Source organism: Python bivittatus, unplaced genomic scaffold, assembly GCF_059951505.1.
Source record: "Python bivittatus isolate LINGU-HERP-01145 unplaced genomic scaffold, Pbiv_v1 ctg000310_np1212, whole genome shotgun sequence".
Taxonomy (NCBI): domain Eukaryota; kingdom Metazoa; phylum Chordata; class Lepidosauria; order Squamata; family Pythonidae; genus Python; species Python bivittatus.
In genome coordinates this window covers 10,257,403-10,279,501 of record NW_028277054.1, presented here as the reverse complement: position 1 = coordinate 10,279,501, position 22,099 = coordinate 10,257,403, and the positions used below count along the sequence as shown (strand labels likewise).

Sequence of the window (22,099 nt, the reverse complement as noted above, 5' to 3'; positions counted from 1 at the left end):
ACTCTGCACTAGGCTAAAAGAGATTTGGGTGGTTTGTGATCTGCACAGCTAGGGGACAACCCCCGAGCCAAATTTGGCTGTTGGGTTAGATCTCTATATAACTTGGATGGAAGAAAGCAATGACAAGCCACCTTTGGCTACATGGATGTGTTCACGAAGTTACCCAGAGCTGAAGGAGGCTTCATTCTTTAATTTGTAGCGTAATGGACTGTGGGAACCAGAATTTTATGTTAAGCCATGGTATATTTGTCAGAGCATAGCATAGTCTGTGAATGCAGCAATTGTATGTTGTTGTCCCACATCTTGTCTCTTGCATGTCATGTGAACTCCAAACAAACTGCATTATGGCTTAGTGTGATGTGTGAATTACGTCAAGGATTCTGCTTCCTCCAACAATTGGTATGTCACAACGCATATCTAAGTCATCCCAAGTGAAAACCATCCAGGCTGAGTTTATACATTCTACTAAGCCATAGCTTGCTGAACTAGGGTTTATTGAATAAACCACAATTGCCTGGCTTTGAACATCACACTAAGCCATACACATGGTTTACAAATCAGAATTGGTTGGCTTCACACAACACCCAGTTGACTAGATCATGGCTCCCACTTTGCCTTCACTCACTGCATTCCCACAGAGCAATTAGGTTCACATGTCACACAAACCATAATATGGTTTGGTTTCAACATAGGTTATTGGCCATTTACAACTTCATATGTTGTATGAACTGATGGGGCAAGCCATGACACAGTGTGATGTGTGAACCCTGCCAATCCTCAACATAAGCTTGGGTAGAATAAAACCCACTTTTCTCTCTCCAAAGTATTGCTGCAATTTCGTTATTTTTATTTGAATAGACATTCATCCTGCCATTCCTCCAAGATAAAGAGGCGTCCACAAGCCCGCCTTATTTTGATCTCCAACAACCCTGTGAGGTGGGGCTGGAAGACACCCAGTGGCCCCAAATCACCCCAGGAGCTGTTTTCTTATCTGCAGGTATCACATGCAAAGCTGACCCTCGCTCCTGCAACGGACAGAGCGGCCTTCAAAAAGCACGACCCTGTTCCACGGTGCTAAAGATGGGCGGGGGGGAAACCCTCACCCGGGACCGGGGCCGCGGCGCGCGTGCAGGCGAGGAGCACCAATCCCGAATGAGCGACAGCCCGTAGACACAGCTCTAAGCCAATCGCGCATAGCCCGCCCCGGCAGGAAAGGCGGGCCAATAACGTCACGCCTCCCACGCCCCTCTGATTGACAGGTCTACATTTAAAGCCTCCCAAGCAGCCGACTCGCCAGACCGCCGCCCGCTCCGGTTGGCCACGTGACCCCACCTGCTTAATTTTGCGCCCCGCCCCAGGAAGCCTGCGTAGAGCGGCGGAGGCAGCCGGAGATTGCCGAGTGGCTTCGGCAGGTCGCAGTGGGACTTGATCGCTTTCGGGAACTGCGCCCGACTGAGTTGGGTCTGTAAGGCGGCGGTGTCCGGAGGCGCGGCTGTCGACATGGGCGCGTGCCTGGGGGTCTGCTCTCTGCTGAGCTGCGTGAGTGTCTCTGTCCCCGTCGGGGGAGCCTGACCCTCCCGAGGGTTTCTCGGGGCAAGCGGCGGCGCCGACGACTTTTCGGTCCCTTTTGCTTGCGGGCGTCTTGGGGGGCTGGACGGGGAAAAAGGGGGAAGGGGAGGTCGGGATCTGAGACCGGCGCCATTCTCGCCCCCCCACCCCGGTTATTCGTGAACCCGCCCCGGTGGTCCCTCTCTGGTCCTGCCCGGGTTTGCTCGGAAGCCGGCTAAAAGTTTTGCTTCCCTTCCCTTCTCCTGCCTTGTTGCCCCTTCTGAAATCGCGCTCTCGCCCCGTGTTTCCTGCTTCCCCTTCGTTCTCCCCCCCCCCACGGAGGAAGGTTGCGGGGTCCTTTTAAATGTTCAGTAACCAAAAGGAAGAAATTCAACAGGTGCGGCTGTTGTACGAAGCCCCCCAAGCCCCGCTTGTCCGTGTTCAGTGGATGGAGGGAATGAGGCTTGAGAATCGAGCGACACTTCCTGGTTAGTTCCTTTTGAAGTGTCGGGGCAGGAGACTCGCAGGCTGCTGTTCAACCGGGGGTCCCAGCTCCCCTGGAGGCTTGTGGATAGCTCCGTGGTTTCTTCCCTGCCTTCTGTTTGTTTTGGAAAAGCGGGTGGACGCAGAGGCTGGGTGCCCAGATGGGTCTCAACTATGGTTTGCTTAATTGTAGTTTATTGAACGAACCACAGTTGTAGGTTTATACTTCCTGCTCAACTCCAACCAGACATTTTAGGGCTCGGGATTCTAAAGGGAGTCAGATGGGAAAGAAATCCGCTCCTTTAGCTTTGGTGTAATAAAAGTTTAATATTAATCTTTCCCCGTTTCAGACCTCAGTCCCTTTGGAATCCAAAAATGCTGTGGATGTCCGTTTTCTCAGTAATTCTGCAGTGCACTGAGTGTAAGGTCTGATGAGTGTCAGGCAGAATTTGAGATGGGCTGCTCACCGCTATTGTACTATACATTCCACCGGGCTGAAGATATTCAGCGTAGCTTTGGGAAAGTTGGTGTACAGTGATGTTAATAGGTATATTTTTTTTTCCTTGGGCCAATGGGACATGCCTACAAACATTCCTTTTTTATGCAATGAGTTGAGAGAGACTTTCACTGACCTTTTGAGTTAATCCTTTAAAGGTAGTTCTGGAATGAGCGGGAACAACAGACACATGAAGGTTGCCACTTGGCTCGTCCCTCCGAAACTGCTTCCCCCGTTCCATGGTACAAGAACCCTTTTTGAAAAGCCCTCATAATTGGCATTTTGGGACATGTAATTTATGTGAACGGTAATCTTTGCAGTAATGTCGTTGGAAGGTTTTTTGGGGTGTGGTCAATGCCCTGGAAACCAAAACTGAGAGTGGAAATGGGAAGACAGGTGTGAGGCAACGCCAAGTTATCACGAGGTGGTTGTCTTTGTACGCTTAGGGTATGACTTCACAGAAAGTCATCTGGGAGTGAACCAAGCTGAATTCAGTGGGATGGACTTCTGAATAAATGTGCTGTTAGCGTCAAACTTTAGAAGCATGTAAACTGGTGGATGTTCCAAATCTTCCAGGAAAAGCCCTTAAAAAAAAAAACACAGCTGTTGTCAAAAATCTGATTGTTAAAACTTAATTAGACAAAATCTGCACAAGTGACCATGGCATGATGTTTATATAGGTGTGTGCGGCCTCATATTTATTAATTGGTGATAGATTATTATTACAGTAGTAGTTTAAATTGCTTACCGGGATTCATAATTGTAGATTCAGACCTCAGCTTGTTAAAACAGATTGATCTGATGTCTGTTTAGTTTTTAGACTGATATACTGCACTTTCTCTAATAAGAGCAGATGGTTTACGTCATACTTGTTCTTCCAAATCTTTCCCTCACAACAACCTTGTGAGGTAGGCTGGTCTTAGAAAGCTTCAGTAATTGAGGTGGACTTGGATCTGGGTTCTACCTTTGGAGAGGCCAGATTTGTGGTACAAATGAGGGCTCATCTCTGTGCAAAATGCAAAGGATTTATTTTCTAGTACCAATGACATGCATTTTTTTTTTAATTGCCCTCTGCTTTCCAGTCACGCATGTTTCAAAGTGAGGAGTAATGTTGGCCAAATAAGATTCAAAAGCAATGGGAGAAATCTGCTTCAGTTCATCTCTTCTTGAATCCTGTTGGAAGGAAAGAGATTCAGACCTGTCATTCTATGGACCCAGAATGTAGCAATAAGCCTCAATGAAATGGGAGTTTTATGTCCTCATATTGAAATCAGTGAAGTAAAAGTCTTTGTGAAAAGTTCTTGGAACTTATTTCTTTAATTAGGTGCCTTTGAGTCAGTGTTGACTCCTGGTGACTGCCTGGACAGGTCCCTGCAGTTTTCTCTGCAATATTTTCAGGAGTGGTTTGCCATTCCCTCCTTCCTAGGGCTGAGAGCGAGTGACTGGCCCAAGGTTACTCAGCTGGCTTTGAACTAAGGCAGGATTAGAACTCACGGTCTCCCGGTTTCTAGCCTGGTGCCTTAACCACTACAACAAACTGGCTCAGAATATGTGTTAACTTTGGACGATTCAGAGAAAGATATATATCAGCTGGTTGAAAGTCTGGTGCATTTCGTAAGTTGTGGTGTGGAATAGGACAGCAGTTAGGAAATGTAGGAAACTTGTAACGTTTCTGCAAAAAGCAACTATGGACAGGCTAAAACGATTGAACCGATCAGGATCTTGTATGGTTTCCTAGGTTAAGAAATATACTAAATTATGAATAAGACAGTTGCATTGAAGGAGTTTGTAAAAGGAAAGATAACGATACTATTGCATGATTGTTACTAATTTGAGGATTACTGTATGGAAGCTTCAGGAAAGAAAATACATAGTTCCTAAACTCTTGTAACACTGATGCAAAAAAATAATTTGCTGTTAAGTAACAATGAAGTGAAATGCCACAACCTGGCATTCTTTCGGGAGCCAATCAACTCGTTAAAGCATTTTTATCCACATTGTTACGTTAATAAGCTCTAGCCAACGTTAAAAAAAAAAAAATCTTTACAATTTGGAAAAACAAAAGTGATATCCAAAAATACAAACTAAAACATTTCGATTGTTTAAACAGAAGTAGAAAAAAAGGGAGGAAAAGCAAATTAAAAGGATCTGAATTCTGGCTCTTTAGAAATATAACATTGTACAAAAGGCTTGGTCCTGTTCTATGGTCAAAGTTGGAGTATCTCGGTAGGAAGTGTGAGCTGTGAAAGGAGTATATACATTGATTAAAATTTGCCAAGTATTTGTTGGCTCTGATTTTGCACTGCACCCAAACCCTCCAAAGCAGTGTTTCTCAACCTTGGCAGCTTGAAGATGTGTGGACTTCAACTCCCAGAATAGAATTGTAGTCTAGCCCATCTGATGAACGGAAAGCTGGGTACTGAGTTCTCAGGAAACACATCTGGAGGTATGTAGAAAGGAAGTGGCCCGTTGCAGACTCTTGCTTTGTAGACCGCACAGCAATGCAGGTTGCTTTGGCTTCAGCACAATACGCTAAGCCAGGCCAACCGTTGTGGGTTATAAACCATGGGCGGTGCCTCAGCATTATCTGTGAGCCCATTCAGTGGTTGATTCAGTAAGTCATTGTTCAAGTATGGCTTAAAGTGGTCTGTGAAACAAGTCAACAAGCCCGTAATCTTGAAGTCATGAGGAGCAGAAAGGATCAAGATGCAGATGGAAGGACAAGCCACGCAAAGGCCATTCCAGAACCTTGCTAAGCTGGACTTTTCCCCTCCTCTCCACAGGGACGTTACCACCAGCTGGGAAAGAGAATAGATTTTTGTTCCTAAATTATATTCTAGACATTTTCATTTACAGTAATGTTCATTGCTTACCAGTAGCTTTGGGAGGTTTGTTATACAAGAAGCAAGAACTAAATAAGTGTAATGATAACTTCCCGGTGGAGTCCCTTTTCAAAATTATTTATTTTTCATAACCACATCTCTGTTTGTTTGGAACATTTTAACGTTTATTTGAAAATATTTAAGGAACAATGACTAGGTAAAAGAAAAAAAGAAGGAAGCGAAAAAGTACATAGTGGGTGGAAATTAAAAATATCCAGGAAAGAGAATTTACAGTTGTCATAAAATTTAAAATTCATTATTTAATTGATTAAGCAATGGATTGAATATATGCCACTACACTATGTCTTAAGAAATAATTGAAAATCACAACAAAACTCTAAATATTATTAGTAATATCACGATCGCCACTGTTTATTTTGATTCCTCGCATAAATGCACATGGTCTTGTAAGGAAAAAAAACGCCTTGCCTTCTCACATGGCTGCTGCTTCTCCTTCTCGGCAGGCATCGTGCCTCTGTGGTTCAGCTTCTTGCATATTATGTGGCTGCTGCCCGTCTACGAAGAATTCAACTATAACGCGCCTGAGCTTCACCTTGTTGCTCTTCCTGGGGACAGTCGTGTCCATCATAATGATAATTCCAGGCGTGGAGGCACAGCTGTACAAGGTGAGTTGCGCCCTTTCCCCTGGGCTTTGAAATGAGGCCCAACGTGCTTCAGAATGTCATTCAAGTCAGCTAATACTATGTAATTTTAGCAATTATAATCCTTGTTAGGGCTGTGTGAGACATTTTGAACTTGCAGCAGTTGTTCCAAGTTTGAAATGGGTTGCTCCAACGTTATTGGAAGGTCCCAACACTTCTGATCATTCTGGAAATGTTTTGAGCTCTAGACAGCTCCATTTCATAATATTTCCAGAATTCTTCAGGAATGGTGGCTGTGTTGGAACACTTCTGGTGTCTGGAATGGAGCATTATGCATTTGAAAGATCTTACAGACCACTGATAGTAATTCCATAGTACATAATGTTCATATCCTGTCTTTTTTCTGGGAACACAAGATGTTTTATCTTTGCAATGGCCACTTGGTTGGTTGGTAGGTTGGTTGGGCTGAGAGAAAGGGACTTGCCAAAGTCACCAATCAGCTCCATGGTTGAACAGAAGCTTGGCTGTGGATCTTCTCAATCTCAGAGTGGCACCATAACTTCTGCATTACACTGAATGTCACTGAAGACAACCTTAGTTACTTCATATTGGGATATTGGGCTTCCCTCCCCATAGAAATTTCTTTGAAGAGTTTTGGGAAACTACAGCTTAGATTAGAATGCCAGACCCTATGAGTAAACAGGAGCTGAATATAGAGCACACAGTTCCCTTACTGAGATAGCTACCCTCTCTTCCTGTTTATTTCTGTCTACTATTCAAAGAACTGATGATGACCTTGAACATAGGTATGGCCTAACTAGGAATTATGGGATGGGAAATTCTAAATACCTGGAGGGCACAGAGTTGACTGAGGCTATCAAAAGCTGGTCTATTCCTAAGGTGTCCTTCTCTCTCCTTGACCTGCTCGGACCACAACAATTCAAGGGTATCACAAATCGAGTGCTGAGAATTGACTAATGATTCTTCCCCTACCTTCATACTTGTACACATGATATTAAGCTTATTAATTCATAAAGCTTTCTCCTTATGCCATTAATAAGTTTCTTGGGGTTTTAGAAAGCTCCAAGAAATACCCAAACAGCCTCTTGGTCCTTTAACCTTCCACTTACCTGCTGTGGTATGCCAAGCTCTAGTTTTAGCTTCATAACAGGCAGGAGTGGAAATTGGTAAAGAAGCCAATTTGTGATCTATCTGTTTGCTCTTTAAGTGGTTTGCATAACGTCTGCCTTGTGGGGCCATCTATTCACTGGGTGGGTTTTACTATTAAAAAGAGCACGAGAATCTAGCTGCCATTTGCAGGAGTGTTTTCTTCCCCTGTGAAGGATGGTTGAGGTTTGCTACCTCATTCTTGCTGTGTTTTAGAGTTTCTCTGTGTTTTTGAGCGTCTTTTATTGCCAAAGTCAATGGATGGAGGGTCCAACTGCTGATTGGTTTGGGTTGTATATTTCTCCACCACCCCATAGCTTTCCTGGTTGCCCAGATTTCCCAGTTGGGAACAACCCCAGGGGAGGAGTGCCCTCCTGAATTTGTTCTTTGGATTGACCGGAAGGGTAAGATGCCAGGGAAAGGTGGAAAGATCATGGTGAAATTTGGCCACTTCACCTCCACCAAAAGCAAGAGTCTTCTCAAGTTTCTTTAACAAGATTTATTGAAAGGGGATAGGGTTACAAAAATCTCAGCAACTGGATCGTTTCCCCTCTTTAAGATTCAGTTTACCTCCTGGGTTCATAAGATGGAGACTTTCTCAGTCTCTGACCCATGGTACCTGTGAGAATGGGTGAAGAGGCTCTTCTCTTAAGTGATAATTGAGGAATGTGTAGTTGGTTAGAATATAAATCTCTCTCCAGTTCTAAATATGCCATTATGTTATCCATACCGTAACATGGGGAATTTTACCAACTTTATAATGTCCTTTGAAAATTATTGTATAAATAATTCTTTTCTTGTTAAATTGAAAAAGAACGTTGAGAAACATGCAGGGAAATAATCAGTCGTTGTTGTATTAAAGATTAGGGCTTTTAAAGTCTTCTTTTTTCTTTGACCAGCTTCCTGGATTCTGCACGGGAAGCAATTCGCTCGTGGGCATCCAAGTTGACTGCAAGGCCTTCCTGGGTCTCAAATCAGTGTACCGCATGTGTTTTGCCACAGCATCGTTCTTCTTCCTCTTTGCCTTGCTGATGATCTGTGTCAGGAGCAGCAAGGACCCGCGAGCTTCGATACAGAACGGGTGAGGCCATGCTAGTTACACTCACGTTTTGTCCTGTCCCAGACAGCAAACCAGATCAGGGAATCTGGGAGTTTATTCTGGGAGAAGTTCCTTTGATTCAACTTGCAGTTTCACTTCGTGCGTTTGTGTGTCTGTGATTAAATGGCAAACGAAGCCGCAGAACCAATATTGATTTTGACTGTGATTCAAGGGTTTACTTTTTGCTCAGGCATCATTTCAAAGCTTGTCTTTCTCTCATCTCAGGACATGAAGCTGAACCTGATAGGATCACCACATGTGTAAACATAGACATGTTTCTTTAACCTCAGGATGTGAAACTTTGTTCTTCTACTTCTGTCTTCTTGCTAGCACCCCCATCTTCCATAAGTTTCTCCACTGATCTGTTCCTTCCAGGCTTCTAACAGATATTTTTTTAAAAAATAATTTTTTATGAAGCATTGTTCGCTCCTAGAGGTTGCCAAGACCATCTTTGGTAGAATTCCAGTCAAAAAGAATGGAGATCTAAGAAACAGATAAAAACGTTTCATCTTTTGAAGCTGACCTTGCCTGCACAGACAGTTGGGTCAATTTTTATTGTGTATTGTCAAATTCGGTTAAAAACTCTAAGCAGGGTAAAATAAATTGCCCATGAAAAACAGCTAGATCAATGGACTAATATTTATTTTACAGACTTTCCCCCCCCTATTGGAACTCAGGATTGCAAGGCTGATTAAACAGCTTATTTCTCCATGTATTTTTATGTGTTCCAACAACTAGCTGACATCTAGTTTCTCCCCACTGGTTCCCATATTTTATAGCACTGTTGATGTAGTGCTTTAGAGGTGAACCTAGAGTCCGAGGCTTGCAGGAAGGCAGTGTTAAATGTCTTCGTGCCTTCCCTGAAATAGGACCATGCAAGCTTTATAAATAAATCATCTTTCCAAATAAAGTAACCTTGCTTTATCAGTGACCTGGTTTAGTGGCATGCTAACCCATACTATGGTTCAGCTTAGTTTCTGAACCCAGACTGTTCCTTAGCATAGACTTTAATCACGTTTTCTTACAGCTTAGCTTAAATATAGTCTGGTATGTCACTGAAGTCTGCTGTAGGTTAGCTTAACTTAACTCAGTTCGGGCATGTGGTCTGCACCTAGAGTAATGGCTAACTCATGGCTAAACCATAATTATATGGTAGTCCTTTGGGTTCAACGCTGTTGTACGGTTCATCTCTAGACATGGAGGTGGCTCTGCAGTTCCAGTCTGGAAGCACAGAGTCTAGCACAATGGGGACGCTGGAAGTCCGTTGTTGTAGTAACCGTGGGTGTTGTTCTGTGATGCCGCTCATGGTTTTCTATCACTTTTTGGCGGTGCCTGTCTTCAAAGCCAGTGGAGGCTTCATAGCCCAGGGCTCGCCAGCAGGTTCTATTGGCAGCCTCAGCTTCTAGTTCCCTTGGCTGGATGTCACAGTGGCACAGAGTTTCTTTCACAGTGTCTTTGTAGCACTTGCATGGTCAACCTCAAGGTCTCTTCCCAGACCCCAGTACACCATAGAGCAACTGGTGATGCATACGGTGATCCTCCATTCTGTTGTGTCCCACCCACCGCATCCGGGCTCTGATCATCAGGGACTCAATGCTGGTGACTCCGCATGATCCAGGACTTCACACGTTAGGATAGACAAATCCCCTATCTCACCAAGAGTTGAAGAGCTGTTGACTACCCTCACTTGGTTTGGCCTGTCTGCCAAGATGGTTTACTGGGGTGTGGCCACTGCAGTGTTACAGCTACTTGGAGCCACAGGTGAGAGCTGAGTGCCAGGTAGGGACCCAAGGTGAACAAGCAGCCCTAGAAAGGCATGGCAGGCCCCTCCACCAGCGGTGCTACCCCTCCTTGGACACCCCATACCCCCCAGTCCTCCAGAAAAATGATACTGTTAGGAATGTCTGCAAATAGTGTTGCTTTTACCGAAATTTCTGGCTCCTTGTGGTTTATTTTTTCACATCTGCTGGAATGAAAGGGCAGGTATAAAAATGCTGAAGGAAGAATTAGTCTTTGCCCACCCAACATGCAGTAGCTCCAAATCTAATAGGATCTATTTCGGTTGAGAGGTGGACGTTGTTCATTACTGGAAAAATCAAGCAGGAAATATCAGTGAGAGCCAAGGAGGCTGAGATACTGATGAAATCACAGCCAATGGTGGTTTTCTGTGTCGTATAGGACATGATTGCTGGTGGGAAGCCTTAACTGTGGTTGACTTAGCTTTTCTACAAATCTAAAGAGAAATTTTCTTGCTGCCAATTCAGGTTTTGGTTCTTCAAGTTCCTGATACTGATTGGAATAACCGTGGGGGCCTTCTATATTCCTGATGGAACATTCACATCTGGTAAAAAAAAAGAAGAAGAAGAAGCATTTTCTTGTATTAAAATGGATTTGTGATTCAACATTCTGTTTATATGCATGCACTGTCTTAATAAAAGGGAATGTCTCAGGGATGAACGATGGTATTTAAGACTAGCTCTGGATTTTAAGAGAGGGGACTAAGTGCCTCTACCTGCTTGTACCAAGATCAGTATTTTGGGGCTAATTCTTGGATAGCTTAGGTGATGCTGTGGCCCTGTAAGCATGACACGCTTAACTGGTCAAGGTGTTTTGTGCAAAGTTGAATGCTTAATTAGCAACAGAGGAAAAGAGGCTCAGTTTTAACTCAGAGCATTCCTGGGTTTATTTTGGCTTAAAGTACACTCCCCCAGTCAGTTGTGCTGTTCATAGCTAGAAGACAGGATTAAACATCTCTTAAGGATTTAAAGACCCTGTTTTGCTCCTTTAAACCCCTCCAGCCAGAAAAAGGGGTCCTAAAGATCCACTCTGGGAAATCCAGAAGAGATATTGGCAGGCTGCATTTTTTTTGTATTCTAGATTGACGTGGAGTTTGGTATAGATGTCCCTAATACATGTCTGTGTATTTAGATAGAGTGTGTGTGTGTGTGTGTGTGTGCGCGCGCCTTTGAGTCAGTGTTGACTCCTGGCGATTGCCTGGACTAGTCCCTGCAGTTTTCTTGTAACCATTTTGGAGGTGGTTTGCCATTGCCTTCTTCCTAGGGCTGAGAGAGAGGGACTGGCCCAAGGTCACACAGCTGGCTTTCATGCCTAAGGCAGGAGTAGAACTCATGGTCTCCTGGTTTCTAGCCTGGTGCCCTAACCACTACACCAAACTGGCTCTTAGATATATAGAAAGATAGAGAAATATGCCCACATAGAGATGGAGCTATCTCTATAATGTGTAACCTGTAAAACTGCATAAAAACATCTAGCAGAAAATGAATTGTGCGATTATTAAGATACTTTGAGGAGTGACATATCAATGCTCAAGCCCTTTTTGATATACAAATCCTTTCTGACATACTGGTGGCAGAGCTGTTTGGAATGATCTCCCCCTCGATATATGGTTGGCCTCAGTGCTGCAGCCCTTTAGAAAGGCAGTTCAGACCTGGGGGGCACTCGGGATCAGGATGAGTAGCATTCTCAGTGCGTGAGAGATGTATACATATAGATTAATCCTGAGTGTCATTTAATTGTTTTAGTTTGCTTTAGTGGTACGTATGCAATTTGGCCTAGCGCACGCCAAACTGGGGAACAGGGAACAGAAGGAATTAAGGCTGAGAGAAATTATAATTTATATAAGGCTGACATGTTGCTTCCAAATTATTTTTAAAGCTTGCCCATCTTCCAGGCCTCTGTGGTATATTTAGACTTCCTCATGGCCTGTGTTGTCTGATTAATGGATGGCGGTACGAGAGAACGTTGAGGAATGATCTTGTATCTCTTGTGCTTTCTCCCCAATGAAGTTTGGTTCTACTTTGGCGTGGTTGGTTCCTTCTTCTTTGTCCTCATCCAGCTCATCCTCTTGATTGATTTTGCTCACTCCTGGAGTCAAATTTGGCTGCGCAATGCGGATGAAGGCAACAGCAAGTCCTGGTATGCAGGTCTGTACAGAGCACATCTGTTCATTTGGGTTTGAAAATAGATGCTCCAAGCGTGGATGGATGAAGAAAGGAATCGCTTTCCGCACTGTGATGCTCCAGATCTGCTGGGACTGGCGTTCCTCAAGTGCTCAGCCAATATGGACAAAAGCTAGATGTGCTGGGAGAAGGGGGAACTCTGGTTCATCACATCTGGAAGGCTGATGTGGGGGAAACGTAAGCGGGATGCAAAGCTGATTTTCAAGCAGAGGGTTACAGGTGCTGTTTGAATGTAGTGTTGGGGGCTACATTTGAAATTTTGCTACATGTCCTTCATGTTATTCTCTTTTGCATAAGTAATTCTATACAGAGCATGAAGAAAGAATAAGAAATAGTAAAGCAAAGAGATTAAAGGCATGAGATAATGGAGGGAAAAACATAGCTTGAACAAAACTTTTAAGTATGTGTCTAACACTGCAGATACCTCCTAGCTGTTGGAGTGAAGGCAACAATGTTGGCTAGCAATGTAATCTGTAGACTAGAGAACCTAGCTTGCATAGAATAGCAGGGGCATGTTTAGGGTAAAACTAAGGACATAGGATGTGGTTGTACTTGTGGCATATTGCTCCAAATGCCCCCAGACTGAAAGGTGCTATCCTTACTGTTAGTAGGGAATGCTATATGTGGACTGGGTGCAGCTAGAAGCCTAGTTTACAACTTTCCCATATTACTAAAAAGCATTACGTAGAAGCACTGATTTAATCCAATGCTGTTAATCTGGCGACTTCCCTTATATTCAGTCACCTTCTCCCTTCTGCCACATTCAATATCACAGTTCAAAGGCAATTGTTGTAGGGCCCCCACATCCAAGGTTTTTAGGGGTTGCATGGAGCTCTGGGGCTTTGGTTGTACACTCTTTGCTAAGCCTGAACCATGATGTATGAACCACAGTGGTAGCATTCACACAACCCATTAAGCTAAAAGCAAAGAAACAACTAATATGATGGCATAATCCAGCAATTGTGAGCTGTGAATCAGGACGAGTATTTAGCATGTTAATTAAATATCTCAGAAAGTTCTACATTGCCAAATCTAATGGTCCTTTCTCTCCTCCTCTTCCTTAGCTCTGTTTTTCTTCACCTTTCTGTTCTACGCCGTCTCCATTGCTGCTGTCGTGCTACTCTACGTGTATTACACCAAACCAGAAGGCTGTACTGAAAGCAAGGTCTTTATCAGCCTCAACCTCATCTTCTGCATTGTGGTGTCTGTGGTCTCCATACTGCCCAAGATCCAGGTAAGTTCTTGTGCTCAGAGTGTATTGTGAACCATTTATTTCTATCACCTCAATCCTAAATGGATTCTAGGTAGTTTTCAGATATTAATGACACTTAAAATAACAGTGATAAATAATACAGATTGCATTTGGTTGTTAAAAGTAATACAGCAGATTTAGGCACCAGGAGCTCCATCATCACCAAAGGCCTTCTAAAACCAGGTTTTTACCAGCCTCTGGAAGACCATGAGAATGGAATGCCATCCTTGCCACAGGGAGCAGGCTGTTCCATAGGAAGGGGTATCACTAAGAGTGCCTACCATGGGGCTCTCTCCTTATAGATGGGGATCCTTCTGATTGCTAGCTGACAGCAACTAGACCAAATAAATAAATAAATTAAATGTGATCATGGTATCTTAGTGCAAAGGTACCTCCATTATCGTGTCTAGTTTGGCCCTGGTTTGCCCTGAATCTGCTTTTCAGTACTTGTAACAAGAGTTGCTGCTTCTCCACAGGATGCTCAGCCTCACTCTGGCCTTCTCCAAGCCTCCATCATTACCCTCTACACTATGTATGTCACATGGTCAGCTTTGGCCAATGTACCAGGTAAACAGTGTTATTCTGTGTCTTTTTGAGTGTTTCATGCCTTTTTAAGATGGAACCTGCTTCTGAAATAAAAATGTCCAACACGGTACATGATCGAGCCAAGAGAAATTCATCAATCCTGTAAAACATTAGCTTTTGAATCAGTGGAATGCTTGAGCAGTTGCAACACAAGCTTGGGCCTAAACCCCAGACAGCCTTCTGTAGTTGGGGAACCACAACTAGACATGTGTTTGATCTTTGCTTTGACTTCTGTAGTTGGGTTAACATTTTGGGACCAGCTATAGTGTGTATAGTTCTATTTGGGCTTAGTATGTTGTGGTTTGTTCAATAAACCATGATTAAGTCATGGCTAAATGCCACAGGTGAACCAGGATCTGAATTTCTTTTCTCTGAGTGCCATTTGCCCAGCTTTTTGTTTCATAAGCTGAAGAATCTAAGGAGATCCTTGCTGGATCAGAAAAAAGATTCATCTACTTCATCAATGTTTCCCTTAGACCTCTTTCATATATGTTGTGCCAAACCATGGGTTGCAGTCGTAGAATATACCATAGTTATTCGATTTCACCCTGTGCTAAGCTGTGTTTTACAAACCACAGTGGGTGGGTTCACCAGGACTCTTAAGCCAAAACTCCTCAATTCACTTAGTGCAACGTGTGATCCCGTCCTTGAAATTAGGACTCTAGAATGTACGAGCTGGAAGGGATAGTGGGGACTATCTTGACCAGCCATCTGTGTTTTTCCAGTCTTCATGGCATTGGTTCTTGGGAGAACCCCTCTTAATTCATTTAATTCCTCTAAAAGACATTCCTGGATTCTTGGACTGACACATCTTCTGTTAGTTTTTGCCAGTTTTCTGTCATCTACGGATTCAGGCCAGGTGCCCTCTTCTAGGGGAAAAAAGCTTTCTCACAAAGGGGGCATTTCATGCTGGAGGGAGAGAAAAGGGCTAAGCCCATTCCTGGTGTTAGGTGGGTGAGCATTCCTACCTCACTTCTGAGGAGGACCTGATCAACCAGCAAGCCTGGGAGTGTTTGAGGGGCAGGCAACTGCCATGCTTGAAATGGAGCACACACTGGATTTCTCTCTCTCTCTCCTTTTCATAGACAAACGCTGCAATCCAACTCTTTTGGTAAGAACGGCAGGGAACGGCACAGCTGCTCAGCCTGTGAATGGCCAGCCAACTCAATGGTGGGATGCCCCAAGCATTGTAGGGTTAATCATATTTGTCTTCTGCACCCTCTTCATAAGGTGAGGATCCAGATCTGCATGAATTGGTTGGCTTAACTATTAGTTTTTGAATATGACAAAATTGATTAGGCTTACAGAACATGCTAATCCATCAACTGGTTTGCAGGTCAGCATGTCTGCATCCTAAGCCAAAACCGAACAAATCCCATTGTGGTGTAATGTGATATTGTTCCGTGCCCGACAATGCGTCGCAGAGCTCTCTTCTGTACACTGAGCATCTCTGTTTAGCTTCAGGACTCCCTCTGCTGGTCATGGGAGGTAAATTGCTCTCAGTGTTGATTTGATGGATTGAATACATGCCATCAAATCAATGTCGACTCTGAGCCACCACATAGATAGACCTTCTCCGGGATGATCTGTCCCCAAACCTGGTCCTTCTCATCTTCCAATGGTGCACCCATCACCACTATAATCAAGTCCATCCACTTGCTGCTGGTCTTCCTCTTCTCTTTCCTTCCTCCTTTTCCCCGCATGATGGATTTCTCAAGGGAGCTGGGTCTTTGCATAATACCTCCAAAATTTGAGCCTGGCTATTTGTGCCTTGGGTGAAAATTCTGGATTGATTTGCTCTGTGATCCAATTGTTTGTTTTCTTGGCTATCCGTGGTATTCTCAGGAGTCTTAAGCACAGATTATTTGGAAGAGTGGGAAGGGTTAAAATGGTTAAGACAATCTTCTTGTAGTCTCTTCCTTGAAAGTACAGCTTTAACCAACCTGGTAGGTATTTATACTTTTTATATTATATTATATACTTTTTATATTTATACTTTTATGAAGACTGTTCTCTTGGTGCATCTAATCACATTTCAATAAAAGCTGAGGACAAAACCATATCACATGAAGTGTTTATTGGTATGGGAGCAAAACCAAGCTCTGTGGGATTTATGCTTTTTCCCCATGTGGTACTTCTACCCCAGGCTAGATGTTCCTCCTCCTCTCTCTGGGGTGGGACAGATGGGTGGGACAGATGTGCAGATACAACACTGGTGGTCACACTGTCATATCTCAGGGGTGTGCCAGACTCCATGCCCCACCTGATGGCCGTTTGATTTAGATACACTTAATGAGACATAATGAAATGGGAAGTTGGCGTGCTGCAAATTCCCACACGATAGCATTGTCTTTATTGAGAAGAGTGCCTGTGGACCTTGCATAGTCCCTATAGGCATTCTTTGGAAATAGCACTGGTGGGCTGTAGCCTGGTGCTTTGGAAATGTCAACCTGTCAAGGAGGAAGAAAGGCAAAGAAGAACTGAGGAGGTGATGGTGATATGAAGTTACCAGGGGTGGGACTTGAGGATTTTGGTGACGATCAGTCTCATTTGTAAGGATGTACAATATTCACAGATCCTGAAATAGACCACTCTAGAGAAGGCTGGAATGTTCTGATTTCCCTTTAGACTGTGCTGAATCTCCTCTAGACCTAACCATTCCAGGAACTTAGACGGTTGTCTAAGTAAACCCTCCAAGCTGGAAGGGGTTTGAGGTGGTCTGCAGTCCTGTTTTAGTGTTGATCATCCCTGGTACACCACAAATAGCTTCTGCTTTGGAGGATTAAGTTCCAGAAACCACCACATCACCCCTGGAGTGGCATGGTCTGGAAAGGAAACGGAACATTCCCAAATTCTCCAGAATGTTCTGTTCCCAATTCTGAGAGTTTTACACATCCTTATTCACGTGTGTTTGCTTTCTGGTAAATGGAGGTTTGGTGACTGGTTGGATCCACCTTGGCAGCAATTTTAAAAGAGCTCCCATGAGCTATTTTCAAAATACCAAATGTCCCCAAAGTACTTGCTTCTAAAGCAGGCCATAGGAATTGCAGGTGATTCCTTCATTTACCCTGTGCTATGCTCTTGACAAAGCTGGATTTAAAAGGGTCCATAAGCTTTAAAGCAATGGATCCAAAGAATTTCTCCACTGATAAGCAAATAATGGATTGTGAGTATGCAGGGGGAGCAGGAGGGGTGGTGATACTGACTGCAGATAAACCTACTAGGTCTCATTTATTTTGATTTTAGCCTCCGTTCCTCGGACCACACGCAGGTGAACAAGATGATGCTAACAGAAGAAAGCCCGGCTATGCTAGGGGGTGGAAACACTAACATTGAAGATGGGGTGCACCGGGCTTATGACAATGAGGAGGATGGAGTGTCTTACAACTATACCTTTTTCCATATCTGCCTCCTCTTGGCTTCCCTCTACATCATGATGACACTTACCAACTGGTACAGGTGTGTACAACTGGCACTGCCCTTCCTTCTCTGCTCCAGTTCCATCTGTTTCTAGTAACTTTCAAGTTTAATTTACTTGAATTGTGTTGGGGAGGGGGGTTGCTATCTGAAGGCTGTTTGGAAACGTCTACTGGTCCAGAACATTATGCTCTGGGATTTAGCCTTTTGAGCATCTGTTAGCTAGTGCTCTCTTTGTGGTTTTGGAGGCAGCCCCAACCGTGGGTATCTGGAGTGTTGCTATCCTGTATGAACTTGTCAATTTTTAAGATAATGACGAAGAGATGTGGCTTCCTTGAGATGATACTCCTTCCTATTCCAAGTGCGAAGGCCAACTAAGATGGAATCTTCCTTCAGCCCTGATGTTTGGACATCTCCTTTAAGCAGCAGAGTAATTTAGGGGATGCAGACCAGGCAGTGAAGCATCTGCCTCACTCTTCTAGCTCCTTGCCTTCCTCATCCAGAATCTTCCAGAAGCAATCATTTTTAGAGCTGGCCCTGGCTGAGATTGTTCCCAAGAAACAGGCTCTTCAGAACCCAAGTAGGGTGGGTTTTCCTAAGCTCAGGAAAAGGGCGTACAGAGAGGCATGGTACCCAGAAGATATCAAACCATAATCTGGTTAAATTGGGCTTCATGTGAGGTGCAAACCCTCACAGCATAACTTAGCATGCTGGGCAAATCAACCTGCTATGGCTTATTCAACTAATCACAGTTAAAAAAAAACAAAAAATTCCTGGCTTTGCAGGACGCTCCTTGCTGCTTCAGGTTTCTAGCATTCCTGCTTTGCCCTCTTCCCGTTGCCTGGGAAACCAGCATGATGTGTCAGCTTGGCGCAAGTCAAACTTGGGAAGAGAAAAATGCCTTCTCCTCAGATGAACTCGACGTTGTCTGGGGGAGCAGGAGCAGTTGCTGCTTACAAGCTGGCAAGCCGTGCCCAGCATGGAGCATTTTGGGTGGAGGGACCCGGCGGGGGGGAGGGAATGCAAGGGAGGTGAGACGGGGGTGGCAAGCAGCCGTGCCTCTTCCTGGCGCTGAAGACCACTGGGTTTGTTTGCACAGAACTCTATCTCTGAGTCCTTTGGATATTTTTAGTGCATGACTTGCTGTCACGTCCCCAGACCTGCAGCCGTGCCAAGGAGCTCTGCAGTGGGCTGGCGTTGGCTGCTTATGCCTCAGCAGGATTGACGGGGAGGGAGGGTGTGTGTCTGTGTGCGTAGAGCAGTGTTTCTCAACCTTGGCCGCTTGAAGATGGGTGGACTTCAACTCCCAGAACTCCCCACCCATCTTCAAGCGGCCAAGGTTGAGAAACACTGGTGTAGAGGGAAGGTGGTCTGGTCTCCGACCAAAAGTCCAGGCTTCCCCTGCCAACTTCTTGGCTGCTGCTGCCTTTTCCGAATGAAAACAAACTAGAGAAGGGCTTGTATGCTCAGTTGGGGTTTGGTTCTTGGTTTTGCTTTCCCTTGGAGAGCATGTACAAGGTCGGGCTTGGTGCGTAACGGCAAGAACCAGGCCGAAAAAAGGGAAAGGGCCAGGAAGGGGCCTCGTGCTGCAGGTGGGATGAAGAGCCCCCATTGCTCTTCTACCACAGGCAGGCTGGTTTTGCGCAGTACAGACGGTGCTGGGGACGGTCCGGCCCTGCCACGTTACTGGGGTGCATGTCAACAAGGCCCCACAGGTTTTCTGGGGGCTCTTCTGCCTCCCCCACCGGACTGGGGTTTGTTTGGGAGGAAAGCAGGAAAAGGTTTTCTGAGAGGCCGTTGCTCATTTACAAAGGCTTTAGTTGGGTTCTCCCCTTGCCCTAAAGCTGTGGCTTGCTTGTTTAACTAAGGCTTATTGAATAAATTACACTTGGCTGGGTTTACAGGCCAAGCCCTGGCTTACAAGCCCGGGTGGCTGAGTTTGTAGCAGAAGCTCAACCGGAAGCCATTAAACCACGGCATGGTTTAGCACCATCTAGACCGGTCTTACGGATAGGGAGTTTTGGCACCCTGAGAGGTTTTGGCGGGAGTTTTTCGCCCTTGGAGCTATCAGGGAACCTTCTCCAGACAACCTCTGAGTGACACGGCCCTTCTCCTTCTCACGCGTTTCCCCTTCGTTGGACTTCCAAGGAGGCCTTTGAGGACGCAGGCTGGGCTCCATCAGTTGGAGTTGCCTTGGATGTTTGATTTGGAGCCGTGAATGTTGAGGCGTGTAGCAGCTCCAGGCTGCGTGGCTTTCCTTGAATGGCCTTTTCTTCCTCTTCTAAAGGAGCGACTAAATGAATAAAGCCAGCCTCGTTAGGAGTTGCATGCTCAGGAGTTTTGAAATTATTTTTAGGATTAATAAATGCTGAATGTGTGCAATCTTATCCACGTCTGTCCTGATGGAATGCAGTGTCTGTATTAAAGTGGGGGGGGGGAGGGAAGGCGGGGGGCTAGTGGGAGGAGGGAATTGTAAAATGCCTGGTGGACTTGAGTACAGTTTGTTTTTTTCAAGCTTCTCCTAGATAACATCTAGCTGACCTAAGGTGATCTCCAAAAGGAGAAAAAGAAAAAGAAATTAGTGTTGGCCCTAGTTAGAATTTGGATGGAAGACCACCAGGTTATCCCAGGTCTGTTTTCAATGGCAGTTATGCAGTTGCTATCGAGAAGGCCCAGTTTAGAAATCAGCAAACTGAAAAGAGCATTCTGCTAGAATAGGCCTGTAGCTGATACGAAATGGGATTATAACTGGTGTGATATTAGTCTAGCGCGACTGAAAAATAGAATTCCAACTGATTGATTTGAGCTACTGCATTTGCAACAGTGAAATTTCAGAAGCTTTTAAGTCAGTGTTTCTCAAACGTGGCAACTTTGAGACAGGTGGACTTCAACTCCCAGAATCCCCCAGCCCACATGCTAGCTGGGGAATTCTGGGAGTTGAAGTCCACCTGTCTTAAAGTTACCAAGTTTGAGAAATGCTGTTGTAAATAGTCATTCCATATAATCTGCATTAATGTAGCAGTGAAGACATTAGGGAATGACCTGGAAGAACAGGTGTCTGAACTGTGCATGAAGATTATAGCTGATGACTCTCTAGTACAAGTTACCATTGCATTCTGTGGGCCTGGGAATCTGATGAGCAATAGTGCGTCAACTCTGTATTTAGAGAACAGTTGCTATCCAGCTGTGTACAGATGCTGGAACAAATAGATTTCTGTTTTAGCTGTACCCTAGAAGAACACAACAAATAATCTGATGTGAACAGCGTAGTTCTCTGTAGCAGACTTGGCTGCAGCCTGCTGAAGATAGTTTCAGTCATGCCTGGTGCATGAAACAATTCCTTTTAATATGCTTTGTTCTGCACATAGAGTTCTGCATATATGCTTTTGCCTTAGAAGCTAAGATCTTTTGACTGGCTTTTCAGCTCCAGTGTGAGCTTGAACACTTGGGAATGATAGTTTCCTAGTATGGGTAGATATGCCATCTCTAGGAGATGGGAGATAAATGGATTTAAATCCATCAGTGTCCTAGAGTCAGACTTTCTCCAACCTCACAGGACTGCTATGATTAAACATTGGGAGAACCATGTGTGTCACCCTGAGGAACACATCAATACTTGACAGAAGGTTGGATATGGTGGGCAAGTGACAGGAAGAATCTTTCTGGATCTCTTAAGTTGAATGTTTGATGTTCTTGTGTCTTTTTCTCAGGCCTGATGAAAGCCGCCAAGAGCTGACCAGCCCATGGACTGCCGTCTGGGTGAAGATTTCATCCAGCTGGGTTGGACTTCTCCTTTATGCCTGGACTTTGATTGCCCCACTTGCCCTTCCAAACCGTGACTTCAACTGAAACTTCTCAAGAGTGTCTTACTTCCCAAGTGGAAGAGTTACACAGTGCCATGAAAAATAAGCAAGCAAGATCACTACATTCAGACAAATCTACCACTTTTGTGCCTTTGTTTGTTAAAAATGCCTAAGAAGAACTGTTAAGCTGGTTTAATCCACTTATGTGTGTGAGACTTGACACACATTTGTGGTGGAGGATGTGTGCACAGCTTCTTTTCCTTACGCTAATGGCCTTCCAAGTATGTTGTGAAGTATCTGAGGAACTTACATGATGTCGCCTTTCTTCTTTAAAAAGATATTTGGCATAGGAATAACTCTATGTGTTCTTTTTTAAGTAGTGGTTTAAAGGAATTCTTCACCACTTTGCCTTGTTACATGAAGCCTTTTAAATAAATCTCAGTTCTTTTTGATATGGAACTTGATGGTTAGTCAAATAAAAACGCTTCAGTTAAGTAGATGAATGTTGAGCATAGAAACAGACCATCATTGTAACAGTGGCTGGGTTAGTTTGGTTTAGGATGGCCTTCTGAAAACAAAGTACAGGGAATCCCCGGGTTAAGAACGCCTGGGTTACAGATGACCCATGGTTAGTATGGAGCCTATTGTAGCAAAATTCAAGTTAAATACACAGTGATTCGAGTTAAATACACAACGGTTTGAGTTCATTACACAATACTAATTATACAATATTATACAATAATACTGTTCCGGCTTACATATAAATTCGACTTAAGGACAGACCT

The 22,099-nt window shown here is 44.3% G+C and overlaps 1 protein-coding gene across 1 annotated transcript; it reads left to right on the top strand.

Annotated features, from left to right (window-relative positions):
• Positions 1-1,289: 1,289 nt before the first annotated feature.
• Positions 1,290-21,816, top strand: SERINC2 (serine incorporator 2). The gene is made up of 10 exons (XM_007425355.4): positions 1,290-1,539; positions 5,874-6,035; positions 8,078-8,259; positions 10,542-10,621; positions 12,084-12,221; positions 13,322-13,491; positions 13,986-14,076; positions 15,180-15,324; positions 17,341-17,553; positions 21,222-21,816. The coding sequence occupies exons 1-10, from the start codon at positions 1,501-1,503 to the stop codon at positions 21,358-21,360; spliced, it is 1,359 nt and encodes a 452-aa protein (XP_007425417.1). The 5' UTR covers positions 1,290-1,500; the 3' UTR covers positions 21,361-21,816.
• The last annotated feature ends 283 nt before the right edge of the window (positions 21,817-22,099 follow it).

Excerpts from the sequence above, each read along its gene's own strand:
- SERINC2 (XM_007425355.4), top strand. The coding sequence starts at position 1,501 with ATGGGCGCGTGCCTGGGGGTCTGCTCTCTGCTGAGCTGC. Across the intron at positions 6,036-8,077 it reads TGGAGGCACAGCTGTACAAG|CTTCCTGGATTCTGCACGGG; the intron begins GTGAGTTGCGCC and ends TTCTTTGACCAG. Across the intron at positions 8,260-10,541 it reads CGAGCTTCGATACAGAACGG|GTTTTGGTTCTTCAAGTTCC; the intron begins GTGAGGCCATGC and ends CTGCCAATTCAG.